This window comes from Prinia subflava, assembly GCF_021018805.1.
Source record: "Prinia subflava isolate CZ2003 ecotype Zambia chromosome W unlocalized genomic scaffold, Cam_Psub_1.2 scaffold_22_NEW, whole genome shotgun sequence".
NCBI classification, from domain to species: Eukaryota; Metazoa; Chordata; class Aves; order Passeriformes; family Cisticolidae; genus Prinia; species Prinia subflava.
The window spans coordinates 4,342,370-4,360,611 of NW_026960606.1; the positions used below are offsets into that span (position 1 = coordinate 4,342,370).

Consider the following 18,242-nt stretch of genomic DNA (forward strand, 5'->3'; position numbering starts at 1 on the left):
TCGAGATCGTGGGCATAATGTGCTGTGGAGTGAGATGTGAGCTATCCCAAACTAGGCCTCAGACTAGGCCTCAGACCTGGGGCCTGCTAGGCCTCAAACGTTTACCCTACGTAGAACCAGATAAGCTTGTAAGGCACTGGAAGCTGGGTTAAGGTATGGGTATTAATAGAATAGAGCAATTACTGTGAAAACGCGGTAGCTGCCTTAAACTGTGAATGTTTGCATATTTGCTCACGCTCCCCTGCCAATAGAAATGCACCTGTCACTGTAAACTATTCTTACTGTATATAACCGGCCGTCTCGTGAATAAAGAGGAGAACGTATATGATCATGTTGGTCTGACCTGCGTTTGCTCGGTCTCCGATCCCACTTATAGTCCCAGCTTCAGTTAACTAACATCCACCCCTAGCTACTGGCTCTCTTATTTCTTAGTTACTATCTTAAATCATACCTATGGTTTACCCTGAGTTATACTTGATTTGGTTAAAACAATGCTTCCAATTATCTCCTGGGCTGGAGTCACACTTGATTCAATTAAAACAATAGTACGAGGCTAGTTGCAGTAACCTGACATTTGTTCGAAGGCCAGGCTGCATCAGGTTTCAGTCTGTGCGTCTTCTAGCTCCCCCACCACCCGCTGTTAGCCATACAGAAGTTATTTTTTAACCCTCCACTATCAAAGATACTCCATCTCATGTAATCCAGTGTTGAAGCACAAACTCTGCAGAGGAGGAAAAATGGCTTCACCTTTATGAAACACCCATTTCCAAGCCCACTAGATTCATGTCTAAACTTCCCAACAAGCTCAATTACTCTTCACAGGATGAAGAAGAAGGAGACATATGTTTCAGATGGCTACAAGAAGAAAAAGGGGGTTAATCTTTGACATGAAGTTATGGTTTGCCCAGCAAAAAATATTTTGAGGTAAGTTGGAGAAAGCAGAGATGATGCATAGGTCCAGAAACCCCTGCCTGTCCTACAGCCACGGATTCAAGTCCTTGCACAACCCACAACCAAAGCCACAATCAAACTGCTTATGAAGAATATAAAGCTCAAAACCAATCAACTGGTCAAACTAATATGACCTGTGTCCAAATAGTGAAGATCTAATTAACAAGAAAGGAAACATGTCAGCTCGAGTTGTGCAGTTTTATTTGAACAAAAACCAGTGTAGATATTTTTAATAAAGTCTACATTACACTAAATGCATGTACATTTGTAAGAAGATAACCTAGTTGTAAAGAAGGTGCAGGATAATATGTACAATCATAATTAAGTTTAAAAAATTCACATTTTCCATAGATTTACTTGACAGTCCCAGGCTTTCATGGTATATAAATGGTAACCAAAAGAGGTAACAAAAAACCCCAAACCCTAATCACAAGAAAATTCAGCTAGAGGACCGCATAATACACTCAATTTTTCAAATAAACTAGTTCATAGAATTCTTATTTGTCCTAAATCAAATTTTGGATATAATTTTTGAATTACTATAAATAACAGGTTCAATGAGTATACTGATGTAAACATTTTTGTTTATATCAAAATGGCAATGGTGCCATTTTCTTCAATAAAAATCTGTATTTTATGTTGTGGTCTGGTCTTCCACTTTTACAAATTAGAATAATTACACAGGATGTTTCTTAATACATGGTAAAAATTATCAAACAGCAAGGGAGATATGTTCAAAAGACACTTGGAAGCTTTTCAGTCCACCTTTACAACACTGTAAATCTTACTTACAAACCAGAAGCAGGCAAAAAATCCAATAGTTCCTGAAACAAGAAAGTAAAAATGGTTAATCTTCCAGTTTGCCCTGAGAGAGAAATCTAACAAGTACTTCCCATCAGGACAGAATGTAACATTGTAATCTAGCTAACTACCCAGAAAAACACCACTTCTTAAATTTAACAACACATTCATCCCCAGACTAGGTTATTGATTTAGATCAAAGATGACTTTTAGGGACCAGGCCACTTCATGTACATTTAAGCCACCGATGACTGTATTGCCACCACTATGAGCAGGGACACAAGCACCAGTTCAGAAACTGACTTTTATAAACACGCTCAGTCAGCCCCTACCTGGTTTTGTTTAGGTCTACAATACTTCACCACTACCTATGAATTATGACACATAACTAGGCCTTGGAAAAATTCACCTGTTCCAGTTTTATAGTCATCGTGCTCTATTTATACTTGAGAATAGAAATTTCTTCTTCTGTGTATCCTGTTACTTCCTTTTGGCAAAGGAATGCTCTGAGTTCTACAGCAGCTGGAAGCAAGCAGCAAGTGAAAGCAGCAGTGACAAACCAAAACACTGAATGAGATTAGTATATACCAATTTTCTATTTTTAAACCGATGAACAAATTTGTGGTTTTCACCAACAGTTACTAGTATTGGGCAACTGCAAGGACACTGTCCATCACATTTACTTTTAAATTACTTTAAGAACTTCATATGCAAGGAGACAGAGTCCCAGTCAATTAATTTAGTCTTCAGCCTCTAAAGGAAGCAATGCACTGCTCCTCACACTTTTACCTAGTTGTAAACTGCCACAGAGATGTTAACCCTTAACAGATAAAAAAAGGGAAGATCTCAGTTGCACTGAATTCTTTCTCAAAGATACAGCTACATGCCAGCCCTGGGATAGCCCTTCCCAGTTCCACTGCAGGCACTCAAGATCATGCACTCAGCTCCTCCAGTTTTATATTAACCTTTTCTGTCTGTACAGCCCACGTTAACATCAGGTCCAACATCTTTCACTGTAGCAAGAGCATGATGTGTTATGGAATGAAGGTTGAGCTATCCCAAACTGGGCCTCAGATTTGGGCCTGCTAGGCCTCAGATTTTGGCCTGTGTAGAAGTAGATAAGTTTTGTGGCGCAGTTAGAAATTAGGTTAAGGTGTGGGCATAGACTGTATAGAACAATTAGGGTGAAGATACGGTAGCTGCCTTAAACTGAGATAGTTTACATACTTGTTCACGCTGAATGCCAATAAGAATGCACCTGCAACTGTAAATTATTCTGCACTGTATAAAACCAGCCATTTTGCAAATAAAGGGGAGAACGTATGTTTTAACCACATTGGTTGTATCGTGTGTTGCTCTGTTCCAGCTTCCATATAGAGACCCTGGCTTCATTTCACTATTGTGACTGACTTAATAACTAGAAGATTCTTTATTAGGCATTTGGGTTTTTTACATGAGTTACATTTCTGTCTTTCAGACCACATCTACACATTTCTCAAGCAAGCAACCCATCTTGCAATGCTTATTACCTGTATGCCAATTCTTACATTTCTCATGCTACTATGTATATTTTCAGTTAAAGGCTTTTTGACCTACTAATGTTTTATGCCACAGATTACCCTTTCCTTCCAAGTCTGCAGTTGTTATTCTCTGACACAGTAGGAGACAGCAGATTTATGGCTGTTGATAGGATATCAGACATGAACCACACAAGGGATGTAATTCCTTTCTAGACTTGACATCACTAAGTCTTTGCAGTTCATGGTTATAACTCACTCCTTCCTGTGTCAAATACTCCAATACCAGCATGGTTACTCTAAGCCTTACTCTCACAGTTTTGTCCTAATAATGGTTCTCAGTCTCTGCTTCCTGGTTGTTTTTATAAAATAGCCCACTCCGAGTCTTTTATGGCTTTGAAATCAGTTTCTTCCAAATGTTTAACAGATTAGATACCTTAAAAATTTATCTGCTGTTCTAGAAGAAAAGTGTACTATCATAACAAAAATGTACAACTATCCCAAGAATGACAGCTACCATAGTTTTCTGAGCATGCTACAACTTAATATGGGAACACACTCTATATCCATGTATTTTCCTCCAATCCTTGCTAGTCAGAATCTTTATAATAGATCAGTTTTCTATAAAACATTGCCTCAGTCATAACAGAACTTGAAGACTTCATGCTGTGAACAAGCATTTTATCTATAAACAGATTTTCACAGGTTTCAGTAACATTGATTTTCAGCTCCCCCTCCTAAAAAAAAAGTCTGTTTAGCAAATCAAAGACCAAGTATACCCTGGTCATTTTTCAAACTTTATCAAAAATTTTGCCAATGTACTGGAAGCAGAGAAAGACACTTAAGTGGTAACGTTTGTCAGATACCAGATTTGAATCATGAACTCAGGAGAGAAAGGCAACATTCATTACCAAGACACAGCCTTAGGTAGTCAAAGTCAGAACCTTCTCTGGTGAGCACAGATTCCTTCTGCTGCTACCTCTACATCAATAATTGGGGCTTACCAGCACTGTAATTTCCTCATCCCTCCCATGAGCAAATATATCCCACAAACTCCATATGTGGATAGCTCTAAGGACCAGAAACATCAAAAACAGAACATCAAACTAAAGATCCCACCATCTATCAAAGGAACCTCTCCTAAACAGCCACGTCATGCTTTAAGATCAGAATGGTCTAAAGGTGCTGGCACAAAATAGGTTGAAAACTGGTTTTAGTGCTCTTAGTGCTCTTATTTCTTTTTTTAAAAAACATGGGCCAAACAGACTAGAAGCTTCTAAAGGCTCAGATCAGCAGAGTTGTGTTGACATTGCAACTAGTATTACTGGGCAGAAATTAATGTAAGGTAAGAGAACATTATTTATAAGGTTCCCCTGAACAGTTGCTTTACCTACATGATTGCTTATGTTAGTGCAAAAAAAAGCTCAATTTTTGCCTTTATTTTTAAGAGCATGAACCACAGCATAGAGCCTGGTTCCACTGAAATTCAGTGGTTTTCACCTCAGCCCTTGGGGTGCTTGTGATTCCATGAACACTATAAGGCCCACAAAAGGTAAAGCAGTAAAAAAGCTTCTGATTTCCTACATAGTAATAAATATGCCAGTCAAAGGGATCTGCAAATGAGTAGCAATTGGGGAAGAAAAATAGCTCTGAACTAGCGTGGCTTGCTTGAAAATTGTAGCCAGAATGTTTTCCACATTTTCTGTGTTTTAGTCCATTTCACAGATTTGTCACTTGCTCCAGATTTGAGCACTTTATACTGGACAGCACTTCATACTGGATCTTTAGTCTGGTGCTGACAAGTATACAGGTTCTCAGATTCTCCTTTTAACTACTTTGACTAAAGCCAATCTTAAAACAGATAACTGCACACTTGTCACCATGAGATCTTCCTAGTTTGTTGAGCGTTCATACGAAAGTAGAAGTGTGCAGCTTCTCATGCTCGTTAATGTAAACAGGAGATCGTGTTTTGTAAATATTGCCATTGTTATGAATTCCTTCTCCAAGAGAAGGGGAGGTTGAATGACAGCCTCCTTGACCAATGTGGGTAAGAGTTGGGAATGCCCACTCTCCAATCCATGGTCACCTTGTTAGAAGTATAGTGTCCTGGGGTGACAGGACATTTTCATGCTTTGTATCCCAAATCGTGGGTTTTTTTTTTTTCCTGTTCCCATGTGCCCAGTTTGTTTTGTCTATAGCTGAGCCCCTCCCCCGGCTGCTTGCTTTTGGCTTGCTTGCTGCTAGATTTAGGCTGCTTTGCTAGCTTTGCTCTCTTGCTTTCTGCTTTTTGCTTGCTTTTTTTTTGCCATTTTTCTGCTTTTTGTGTTTCCCCTTCTTTCCTTCCTCCCTTCCCTGAAGACATCGGACCTGCTTCGGGCCCTGATTTCGGGAACATCAAGGGAACACCCCCCGGAGTCTGCACCTGAAAGAAGCTTTGGCACCCTCCCCAGCAGAGACTGCTCACCCTCTCTTGGACTGGTGAAAACATTTCTTGTCATCTCGGACTGTTTTCCTTGTGCTGGAGAGTGGGTTTTTTTTGTTGTTTCTCAATAAACAAGTTTTTTCCACTTTCTCCTCTGAGGAAATTCCTCCCGAACCCGGTGGTGGGGGAGGGAGTTGTGGAATTTTGTCCTAAACTAGGACAAACAGGAAGGAATAAACAAGGCAGAGATTTTCTGCCCTGCTGCTCTGATCAACCCAAAACTCCGGCTCCGTGTGTGTTTTTCTGGCTAGGCTCACAACGATACACACTCTGTTTCCTACACCCATACCTCTATCCATTAAAATTGCTATTATTAGTGGCACTAGTTAAAATCCAACCTTGCCATCTCACATTGCATGGCTTGAAATGTATTTTCTTGGAGAGCATCGGTAGCACTTCAGTCTTGAGCATTTTTCTAAGCTCATCTTGCACCAAAATTAAAATCATCCCTTATTAAAATGAGCCTCTCATTAGAACAGAAGTATTTAGGTAAGGTTTAGATAAGACCACACCAGGATGTTGCTTTTATGTGTCTCTTTCAAAACACATTCAAACTGAAACCCAAGATTTGAAACACTATCAACAAGAAGCACACCTCTGCAGCTCAGGCTTCTCTGACAGACATCAATGAACACAACATGGCAGAGAGCAGATACCCAAAGTTGTTTTTGTTAAAGCTGTTAAAAAAAATTCTAGCACTAAGTACTTAAAAAAAAACCAAAAAAACCACACCAAAAAAACCCCCACCACCACAACAACAAAGACCCAAACAAAGCAACAAACAAACAAAAGCCCATGGGAAAAAACCCTAAAACCCCAAACAAATAAATAAAATACCCCACTAGTTGAAAGAGCTGAGACCATTACATTTATTTTCTGATTGGTCTAAATGCCTTTACATTTTAAGGTTTTTACATCTTTCACATGCACATCTCTATCAAATGACCCAGTACCCAGCCTAACACAAATTCCTCCAATGAGCCTGTATAATCTGCTTGTTTGGTTTAATCCAATATAACAAATTAGTTTCTTGGGTAGTGTTTACTTTACCCAATCCTAACCACTCACCAACTTAAACTGAATGAAAAAGCACCTGAACAGTCTGCATTGAAAAACTCACTGTTGTGGAATATATCTTTATTTTTCCCCTAAGGAGGTGACCTGCATATTTTAAGATTATACCTTTTTAAATAATCCCTACTAGCCTAGGAAAGTGATGCCATCCCAGTGCACAGCAGCTCTCTGCATGTCATTGATCATTCTAGGGAAGGACAGGTAAAAGATCTTTTGCAGGAGGCATTTAAAACTCACAAACCCAGATATGAAGATGACTCAAGACACTTTAGCCAAGAAGCAAGACACGTCAAAAAAATCCCTTTATACTTAGTGGGAAGACACTGACACCTCCATTGTTTTTTCACAGAATCACAGAATTACTAGGCTGGAAGAGACATTCAAGATGATCGAGTCCAACCCATGCCCTAACATCTCAACTAGACCATGGCATAGAGTGCTATGTCCAGTCTTTTTTTAAATACATCCAGGGATGGCGACTCCACCACCTCCCCCAGGCAGACCATTCCAGTACTTTATCACTCTCTCTGTGAAAAATTTCTTCCTAATATCCAACTTATATTTCCCTTGGTGCAGCTTAAGACTGTGTCCTCTCGTTCTATCAGTTGTTGCCTGGAGAAAGAGACCGACCCCCACCTGACTACAACCACCTTTCGGGAAATTGTAGAGAGTGATAAGGTCACCTCTGAGTCTCCTTTTCTCCAGGCTCAACAACCCCAGCTCCCTCAGCCATTCCTCATAGGGCTTGTGCTCCAAGCCCCTCACCAGCCTTGTTGCCCTCCTCTGGACATGCTTAAGTGCCTCAACGTCCTTCTTAAACTGAGGGGCCCAGAACTGGACACAGCACTCAAGGTGCGGCCTCACCAGTGCCGAGTACAAGGGAAGAATGACCTCCCTGCTCCTGCTGCCCACACTATTCCTGATACAGTTCAGGATGCTGTTGGCCTTCTTGGCCACCAGGGCACACTGCTGGCTCGTGTTCAGTCATTTATCGACCAGAACCCCCAGGTCCTTCTCTGCCTGGGCACTGTCCAGCCACACTGTCCCCAGCCTATAACGCTGCAGGGGGTTATTGTGGCCAAAATGCAGAACTCAGCACTTGGACTTATTAAACTTCATCCCGTTGGACTCTGCCCATCCATCCAACCGTTCCAGGTCTCTCTGCAGAGCCCTCCTACCTTCCAACAGATCGACACACGCTCCCAGCTTAGTGTCATCTGCAAATTTACTCATGAAAGATTCAATCCCCTCATCCATGTCATCAATGAAGATATTGAATAAAACAGGCCCCAGCACAGACCCCTGAGGGACACCACTGGTCACTGGCTGCCAGCTGCATGCAGGACCGTTCACCACCACTCTCTGGGCCCAGCCATCCAGCCAGTTCCTAACCCAGCAAAGAGTGCTCCTGTCCAAGCCGTGGGCTGCCAGCTTTTCCAGGAGTGTGCTGTGGGAGACAGTGTCAAAGGCCCTGCTGAAGTCCAAATGGACAACATCCACAGCCTTTCCTGCATCCACCAGCTCATAAAAGGAGATCGGGTTGGTCAAACACGACCTACCCCTCCTAAACCCATGCTGGCTGGGTCTGATACCCTAGCCATCCTGTAAGTGCTGCATGATAATACTCAATATAAACTGCTCCATAACCTTACCAGGGACTGAGGTCAGGCTAACTGGCCTATAATTACCAGGATCCTCCTTCTTTCCCTTTTTGTGGATGGGTGTCACATTGGCCAGCTTCCAGTCATCTGGAACCTCACCAGTGAGCCAAGATTGTTGGTAAATGATGGAGAGTAGCTTTGCAAGCTCATCTGCCAGCTCCCTCATCACCCTGGGATGGATCCATAGATTTATAAATATCCAAACATCTCAATAGTTCTCTGACTGCCTCCTCCTGAATAACGGGGGGACCATTCTGCTCCCTAATACCATTAACCAACTCAAGAGGACAATTGTCCTGAAGGCAAGTGTTCCCACCTAAAACTGAGGCAAAGAAGGCGTTAAGCACCTTTGCCTTCTCCTCATCTACAAAGTTCCCTCCTGCATCTAATAAAGGAAAAAGGCTGGTCTTACCCCTCCTTTTATCATTAATATATTTGTAAAAACATTTTTTATTATCCTTTACAGAAATTGCAATTTTAAGTTCAAACTGAGCTTTGGCTTCCCTAATTCTTTTCCTACATGCTCTAGTAGCCCCCTTAAATATTTCCCAAGAGACCTGACCCTCCTTCCAGAGATGATACATCCTCTTTCTATTCCTAAGTTCCTTCAAAACCTCCATGTCCAGCCAGGCTGGACGTTTGCCTCCTGGACTCCTCTTTCGGCACACAGGGACAGTCTGTTCCTGTGCCCTCAAGATCTCTGTTTTGAAGCACGTCCACCTTTCCTGAACTCCTTTGTTTTTAAGGACTGCTTCCCAAGGAACTCTTTGGATAATCCTCCTAAATAGGCCAAAGTCTGCCCTCCAAAAGTCCAGTGTAGAAGTCTTATTAATATTCCTCCTGACTTCACCAGTTATCAAGAATTCTATAATTTTGTGATCACTGTGCCCCAACCGGCCTGGCCTCCAACCACCACATCTTCCACCAGCCCATCTCTATTTACAAACAACAGGTCTAACATAGTCCCTCCCCTGGTGGGCTCACCCACCAGTTGCGAAAAAGTTGTCCTCCACACAATCTAAAAATTTCCTGGACTGCTTTTTTTCTGCTGTATTAAGTTCCCAGCAGATGTCTGGCAGGTTGAAGTCACCTACAAGAACAAGGGCTGATGATCTTGAAACATTTTCCAGCTGCTTATAGAAGAAGTTGTCCACTTCTTCTTCCTGGTTGGGTGGATGATAGCAGAGTCCCAGCAGGATATCAGACTTGTTGGCCTTCCCCTTAATTCTTACCCACAGACATTCAATTTCATCGTCATTAATTTCAACACCCATAGCATCAAAACCTTCCCTAATATAAAGAGCCACCCCTCCACCTCTTTTCCCTTTCCTATCTCTTCTGAAGAGTTTGTAGCCATCCAGTGCAGTGCTCCATCTATGTGACTCATCCCACCATGTTTCCGTGATGGTGACTACATCATAGCTTTGCTGCTGCACCATGGCTTCCAGCTCCTCTTGTTTGTTACCCATGCTGCGTGCATTAGTATACATGCACCTCAGCTTGGCTACTGATTTCACCCCCTAACTCAGGTTTGTCACCCTTGGGCCTGCTTCTAGATAGCCCAGCTGCATCCCCTTCCCCCTTCAAACCCAGTTGTCCTAGTTTAGGACAAAATTCCACAACTCCCTCCCCCACCACCGGGTTCGGGAGGAATTTCCTCAGAGGAGAAGGTGGAAAAAACTTGTTTATTGAGAAACAATGAAAAAAACACTCCCCAACACAAGGAAAACAGTCCGAGATGACAAGAAATGTTTTCACCAGTCCAAGAGAGGGTGAGCAGTCTCTGTTGAGGAGGGTGCCAAAGCTTCTTTCACGTGCAGACTCCGGGGGGTGTTCCCTTGACGTTCCCGAATCAGGGCCCGAAGCAGGTCCGATGTCTTCAGGGAAGGGAGGAAGGAAAGAAGGGGAAACACAAAAGCAGAAAAAGATGGCAAAAAACCAAGCAAAAAGCAGAAAGCAAAGAGCAAAGCCAGCAAAAGCAGCCTAAAGCTAGCAGCAAGCCAGAAGCAAGCACCCGGGGGAGGGGCTCAGCCACAGACAAAACAAACTGGGCACACGGGAACAGGGGAAAAAAAAAATAAAAAAAAACAAAAACAAAAAAAAAAAGAAAACCAACCACGATTTGGGATACAAAGCATGAAAATGTCCTGTCACCCCAAGACACCAGTTTAAAGCCCTCTCAACAAGTTCTGTCAGTTCATTAGCTAAAATTCTTTTGCCTTTAACAGAAAGATGGAACCCATCTGGTTTAAGCAGGCTAGGTGCCATAAAAGTTGCCTCATAATCAAAGAATCCGAAATTTTGCCTAACACCAACTCTTGAGCCACTTGCTGATAATGTGAGTACTCCTATTCCTTTCATCATTCTTCTCAGCCACCAAAGGGACTGAGGAAAAGACTACCTGTGCCCCTGTCCTATCAATCATCTGACCTAGTGCCCTAAAATCCGTTTTAGTTGTCCTGATACTCCTCCTTTCAGTCTCATCACTGCCAGCCTGGAGTATCAGCAGTGGGTAATAGTCAGAGGGCTGAATCAGCTCAGGGAGTCTCTCAGTAATGTCCCGTACCTGGGCCCCAGGGAGGCAGCAGACCCTGTGGGATGGGTCTGGACGACATATGGGGCCCTCTGTTCCCCTCAGAAGGGAGTCACCCACTACCACTACCCTTTTCTTTTTGATGTTAGAGGTGGTGATCTGTTTGACAGATGAATCATAATTAGGAGGCAGATAATTTTCTTCTAAATCATCTGGCTGACTCTCTAGATCCAGTGTCTCATACATATTCTGAAGTGGCACCTGGCTAGGGGATGGGGGTCTGGAGGAATTTTTATTATTACCTCCCCGAGCAGGGACCCATTCCCACTCCCCTTCATCTACCAGGTGTCCTTCTATTGCCTGACAATGGGAGGCATAGGAGCCCTCTGGCTCTTGGTGGGCCTCCCTCACAGATGGGAGGGCTGAGCTCCACCAATCTATTTCCCTTTCACTTTCCCTGATACTCCTTAGTCTTTCAACTTCCTCTCTAAGTTCAGCCACCAGTGAAAGGAGATCATTCACCTGTTCACACCGCAAGCAGGTTTCCTCCTCAACACCCCCTAAGAACACTGATAAGCTGAAACACTTTGCACAGGAAAGGGTCTGTACATACACATCCTTTTTGGAGGGTCCCATTTGGTTACATTCACTTGTGCTAATTACAGGCTTTGACCGTGTAGAAACCATTACATACAGAAACCCCAAAACCAACAAACAGAAACACCAGAAACAACGGACAGCAAACCGTACAATCAGGGAAACCTGCAACCCTGTCTGATTGCCCTGCCTGTGCAAACTGCCACGCCCTCAGAGTCGTGCCATACCCGTGTTTGCCCGCTCCTGTTCGCCACGCTCTTTTTGATGATCTTGTCCTCAGCTTTATATTCTGCTGAGTAGTCTGGTCTGCAATATATATACTACCACTTTCTGATACACAGAAACAAGTTGTACACAAAGCCAGCATCAAACTGAGTAAAGGACAGTTATTAGTTGTCCTGGTTTGAGGGGAAATGAGTTTTTCAGGAAGCTGTGGTCAAACCAATCAGTGGTCAGGTTTGAATGTTGACACCTTCGGTGGCCACTGAGAGGTTGGACACGCCTCTGAGGACACAAGGGGTTAAAAGCAAGGACTACCAGAGGGACTTCCTCTTTTCTGGCTCTGCTTTCAGCAGAGGAGCATCCTCCTCCTCCCCTGCCCAGGCTGGCGAGGCTGGGTGGGGGAGGGGAGCCAGGTGGGCCTGGCTGAGGTAGGCCTTGGGCCCCAGGGTGGGGGGAAGAGAGAGAACGGGACTGGAGCTGGGCCAGCCCCATCGAGGATGGAGGGGTGGAGAACTTCGGAGCTGCCTTCCATCCCCCCCTCCCTGTCCCCGTCCCCCCCCTACCCCCCTCTCGGCCCGTCTCTCCCTCCCCCCCAGGGAGAAGGTGCCGAGCTGCGAGCTGTGTGTGGGAGCTGCCGGAGCCTGCGAGTGCCTGAGCCTGTGGCCTTGCTGGGAGACAAAAGCTTTTAACTCTTTCTGAGGCAGAGGAAGACTGTTCCCAGACATTGATTCTCATGGCTGTTGGTTTCAGAAGACAGAGGACAGCCTGGGACCGAGATGATAAAGGAAGATGAAAAGAACCCTTCTTGATTGCTAGGGATGAAGAGGAGTGGCCTTTTGGGCTGGACTTTTCTTGCATAATGTTAGCCATAGACGGACCCTGGACTCTCCTGAACATAAATAAGACTGTATTTGGGTGGATGCTTTTTGGCTCAAAACCAAAGACTTTGTGGCCTGTTCTTGGAACCCTCGGCCCCAGGGGTAAATGTGGGGGGGACTGTTGTCCCAATATGAGAAGATGGCTGGTTTTTGGTACTTGTCCAAACATCCTTAAAAGAGCCCTTTATGCGGTTTTGGTCCATGGACGGTGGTGAGAGCACTGGACATGGAAAGGAGGATGTCACCATGGCAGGCTTCTCTGGGGGGTGACATGGGAACACGGGAGGATGGACCTGTGTTTCCTGTGGGGGGTCTGTGGTGCAAGAGAGACTCCTCTCTCCCTGGATGGATTGAAGATTGTTTTTTTAAGGGATGATGACTCTGATGGGGAACCCAGGGTTGTGGAAGGTTTAAGCAAGTAGATGAGGGTAATGTGCTTGTGTTAACTATTAGAGCATGCAAGGGATGGAAATTGGGGGGAGGAGAAAAAGTGTTCTGGGAGGTTTTCTTTTCTGCTTTTGGGTGTTTGGGTTTTCTTTTCTTGTCTACTGTCTGTTGTTATGTAGGTTAATAAAATTTTCTTTCTATTTCAAGTTTTAGGCCTGCTCTGCTCTGTTCTTGACCACATCTCACAGTGGTTTATTAGGAAAAACAAACACTCATGGGTGCACTGGCATTTGGCCAGCTTCAACCCATGACATTAGTAAACCAGGTTAAATTCAAAATTAGAAGCAAGGATTATTGCACAGAATAATGTCAAAATACATTAAGCAGACTCTTCTGCTGTACTCATCTCTTCTAGCTTTACTGTTTAATGAAGAAAAAAGAATTCAGAGCACAAGCAGATTGTAAGAAAGCAAATAGAAAAGCCTTCTGCACTTGGCTGATACTTCTCATGTACCTTAAAAGCTCTCTGTATCATACAGGTTTCAATCACCCCACAGTGGTGGGTGCCTCAGAATCTCAGATTCTTAACACAATCTACCCAAAAGATCAAAACTCAATTTTGAAAATGGCATTAACTCACAAGTGAAAATCATGTTGAAAATAGAGGTCACTGTAAAGAAACATGCTTTGACTATGTTCAGCATTTTTTTGCCTCCACAAATAAAATACATGTAATCATGTAGCTATCCCCATCCAATCACACTTGTTATTTCTTGAAAGATTAGCTGCACTTTGTACATTAAAATCAAATTGTCTGTTTTGGGTGTGCACACCATCAGATTACACTGGTCAGATTATATTACTGTCGGTGTTGCCATACAAGCATTCAGTTCCTATTTACTTATTCATTATGATCCCTTTGGTAATGCCCCAGGTAACGCAATGCGCTGCCATGGAGGAGGTATTAACACTGCCCTTTATATTTCTGTCAGAGTTGCTGAGACCTAGTAGGCAAGAACAGAGAAAACCAAAATACCTAGTGCTAACTTCAGTGGAACAGATCAAGGTCCCATTTTTAGAACGCTATTAATGCAAACAGTGTGCAAAATTACACTAACAAACTCCTTCACCTCCAGAAACTGTGACAGACTAAACCCTTATTTTCTAAAACAATGGCTGCTAAGGAATATTTTACATAACAAAGCCAAGTTAGGTTTCTTCTGTTTGTGCCATTTGGCCAGAACAGCTTACACTTCAGGCCCCAAAATCTATTACCTAACTAAACATGGAAAAGAAAGTTATCACAGCATTTTGCATTAGCAAGGATTTATTACGTACTCCTTGTATCTGTTGTACCCATTAGCTTTCTAGTGACTAGCTGTTCTATTAAATGTAAAAAAAAAAAGGAGGACCGTGTAGTAGCTTTCCTCATGAGCTAGAAAAGCAGCATAGGGAGAACCATTGTGGGTTTTTTCCAAAAGAAAAGGACGATGCTGCAAAAATAACAGCAGCACAGTATTATTGTACTTCAGGGGCCTCACTGGCCTTCATATCAAGAACTCCAGGATAAGCATATCTGAAGCTTTTAACACCATTTCAGCAGCTGCCACGACAATTTCAATTATCATTTTATATATGAAAGGGACATTTTTAATTCTACCAATTTGCATATTATAAGTGATATTGAAATTGGCAGGAGAGCAACTAACCTATGCTAAAACCCAGACACATATTAACATATTGTTTTAGTATAAAAGTCATTAAAACATTTTAGACTATCAGTTTGGGGTTTTTTTAAATATAGATAGATAAGACATCTGGAGCTTGTCTGCTTCACCACAATTTAAACAGAGGTGTAACTGGCAATATGCAAACTTCCATGTTTGCCTTCTAATAATTAAAAAAAAGGAAAAAAATTAAATCCTCCTTGTTTTTTCCCCTGCTTCTTTTTAGAACTTTTATTTTCCTTCTTAGAAGAGACACATTTCTAAAGAACAAAAGCCAGCAATAAGTGACAGTTACTGTTATTTAATATCATTTCTACAGCATAACTGCTTTGTTCAAACACATGCAGGAATTTTCTTCAGGTTTTTATGAACAGTGATTTTTTTGCTTTGTGTCAACTGGTAGTAGAAAAAGCAAGGATGAAAGAGGTCCTTCTCACTGCTACACTGACAAACTTGACAAACTTGAAGTGTGATGCTGACTTACTTTCATTACCTATTTTAGCCACTCTTTTTCAACTGAATTTAACTGCACTTAACTAAAAGATGCATTTCACAAAGTGAACAAAAACTAATCACAGCAGCTTTCAAAAACAGGCAGAAGTTAAAAAGTAGCAATATAAACTACCATGCCATGCACAGAGAAATCCTCTATTGCAAATCTTTGGAGTGACTATCACGGCTGTTTTTATGAACAGCCCATCATATATGAACAAGCATTATCTCTAGTTCTGTCACTGCAGTATTTTATGAAGCCGAGCAGTGATGCCTAAAAGATCTGACTTCATGTGTTAAATCTACATATACAACAGCAGCAGTATGATGAACACCAAGATAAAACACTCATGGCTATTTTTCAAGGCCAGTACCCTTCAAGGAGCTTATTTCACTAACATATGTTAAATTAGGCACAGATTTCCCATCAAATAACCTCAAAATTATTGTTGCAGTCAAGTGATTATGAATATTAAAATAATCCCGTAGAAGACACTTTTGTCTGCATGAGTTACATCAGAAAAGTTGGACAACTAACACTGGAGAGCCATATTTCAAATTGGTTCCTCCAGTTAAGGTACATTTCCATCATTATGAAGTGGTTTAATGAGCAGATAAGACAACTCTAATAGTATTAAAACTATCTTGCCAACATTCACTTCTTCCACAGCACCAGCCTCCTTCACTTGCTGATAGTGAAAGCTGAAAATATCTTTTATCATCCATACACAGAGTGAAATTATCTCTTAACTACAGAACTTCTGGAACCAATTACAAAATCCAGAATCAAGTTAATACTTGATATCAAAGTGAACAAGAACAGCCCTTTGAAAATATAATGGTTTAAACTCACTGCTAATAAAATACTCAATAAAGGAAAATTAATTCTACCATAAACGTTATTTCAAGTTAGGAAGAAAATGTAAAAAATATCTTACTGTGCTGTTCGGTGTCACAAACCATATAAGTTATACTGCCTAAAGAGTCATAAATTGTATTTAATAGTTCATGTAATCTAAATTTCACCTGATGTTTCTCACTTCAAAACCAGAGCCCTCTATATTAATTTTATTTTGAATATGGTACTTACCTGTGAAAAGGAAAAAAATCAAGACCATGATCATTGTGTAACCAAAGTATAAAATGGTGCTGGCAGTTCCTGTTATCTGGAGTTTGGAGAAGAAGTAATGGACTGCATAGATAAAGAGATAAACTGCTGTAAAGCTGCTGGTCAAGAACGACCTCCACCACCAGTGATAGTCCTGAAAGAAACAATAAACCACTCACTAAGAATCATCATGTAGGAAATGGAATATAGATAAGATGGTGAAAAAATAACATTGTTTTATGAAACACATTTAATTCTGTAAAATTTAGCTCAGGAAAATTCCAATATGGCACGTAGATATTTTCTTTCTTCAAAGTCAGCTGTATTGCTTCCACTGGGAAGATGAAATTACTCCAAGATCAAAGCTGGTTTTGCTTATCTGCTGACAGCAGTGGATTTTGAAGCAAAAGGCACATTTCAGAAGAGTAGCTAACACAGGCATGCCAAGGTTGAAAATGCAATCAGTTCATAGTGTCCAGCACTTCACAGTGAATGCGAATACCTCACCTATGTGTCTAATATCTTCCAGCCACAAGACATATCTACATCAGAACTGTAACTTTTACCTCTGCACACAGATGGAAGTAGCACAGCAAAACTGTAGCTTCCGAACACGTAATTAGAAGAATTATAAAAACTAGGAACAGGAATCCAAACATGTAATACATCTGATGAGACCTAAAATTAAAAACACATAAAACCATATTATTTGCTTTGGGATGTTCAAACTCACAGTGCATATTATCAAACCTGTATAACTAGAGGAAAAAAAAAGTGATACTCACCAAATGCTATTCAGAATGAAAAAAAGTTGAATAAAAATACAGCCAAAGGGTAAGATACCACCCATGATGATACCAGGCAATGGTTTTGTGAAAAATGACTGCTCTGGCATTTGGCGAGGAATCTGGTTTGTACGCACTGGATGTTCAATAGGCTGCAGAAAAAAATAATAGAAATAAAAGATGAATTATTACATCATAAAAAATATAATTTTTCTCTAGTATTAGCATATAAAGATTTGATAAATATAGCTATATTTTTATTCATAAACCATCAAAAATTATCAAACAAAAAAAACTCTACAAACTTGATGTCCAGCATTAGGAAAAAGCACATGTGCTTTAGACATTCCAACTATGGGCCAGTAAGCAAGGCAGAACACGAAGGAAATAAATCTGTTCAGTCCTTAATTAAAAACAAAATAAAATTTTAAAAAATCCAATAACATTGCCTTTTTCTTAGCTGTCTGGCATTACTTCAAACTAGTGAAGTACAAAACTGAAGCCTCTCTGAAGCACTACTTCAAAGCTAAGCAATACTACTGAGGTATTGCTGGAGCACAAAAAGCAAGTAAGAACTCCAAGAACATTATTACAACCTGATTCTAGTGAATGGACAGAAAAAAACTGTTTGGTGTGACATTACAAATACACACTGTTTCAATATCAAGACAGTAAAATATTGTTTTACAATCATGGGATCACAGATGTTTCAATCCAACCAGATCCTGTCTAGAACTCTTGCTTAGAGATTCAATGGCTCAATTACAGAGAACAGGTGTATTTCAAATCTGTATTCAAAAGGTCCTACCTTCTCTTTGAAGCCAAAATAGGCACCAACAAAGGTTAGTGGGACTGAAATTCCAAACCACATAGCAAGGATAGCAACCAAAGTGCCAAAAGGGATGGCAGCTGAGGAGCCTTTCACCCACAAAATGAGATTCATAATGAAGAAATCAGCAAAGACAATCCTGAAAAATAAAATCAGAAAATATATTAAAATATTCAAGAAAGAATAAATATCACTTAG

At 41.4% G+C, this 18,242-nt stretch overlaps 1 protein-coding gene across 4 annotated transcripts in view; it reads right to left on the minus strand.

Annotated features, from left to right (window-relative positions):
* Positions 1-1,135: 1,135 nt before the first annotated feature.
* Positions 1,136-18,242, minus strand: part of LOC134564872 (transmembrane 9 superfamily member 2-like) — a 43,698-nt gene continuing 26,591 nt past the window's right edge. For 3 of the 4 annotated variants that reach the window (XM_063424145.1, XM_063424143.1, XM_063424146.1), the window contains 5 exons: positions 18,024-18,183; positions 17,216-17,367; positions 16,997-17,108; positions 16,413-16,584; positions 1,136-1,775 (listed from right to left, as the gene is read on the minus strand). In XM_063424145.1, the coding sequence (XP_063280215.1) occupies positions 1,708-1,775; positions 16,413-16,584; positions 16,997-17,108; positions 17,216-17,367; positions 18,024-18,183 (664 nt within the window). In that variant the 3' untranslated portion in view covers positions 1,136-1,707. Of the gene's footprint in view, positions 1,776-10,162; positions 10,534-16,412; positions 16,585-16,996; positions 17,109-17,215; positions 17,368-18,023; positions 18,184-18,242 lie in introns of those variants that run through there. The other variant, XM_063424144.1, reaches the window with a different exon arrangement.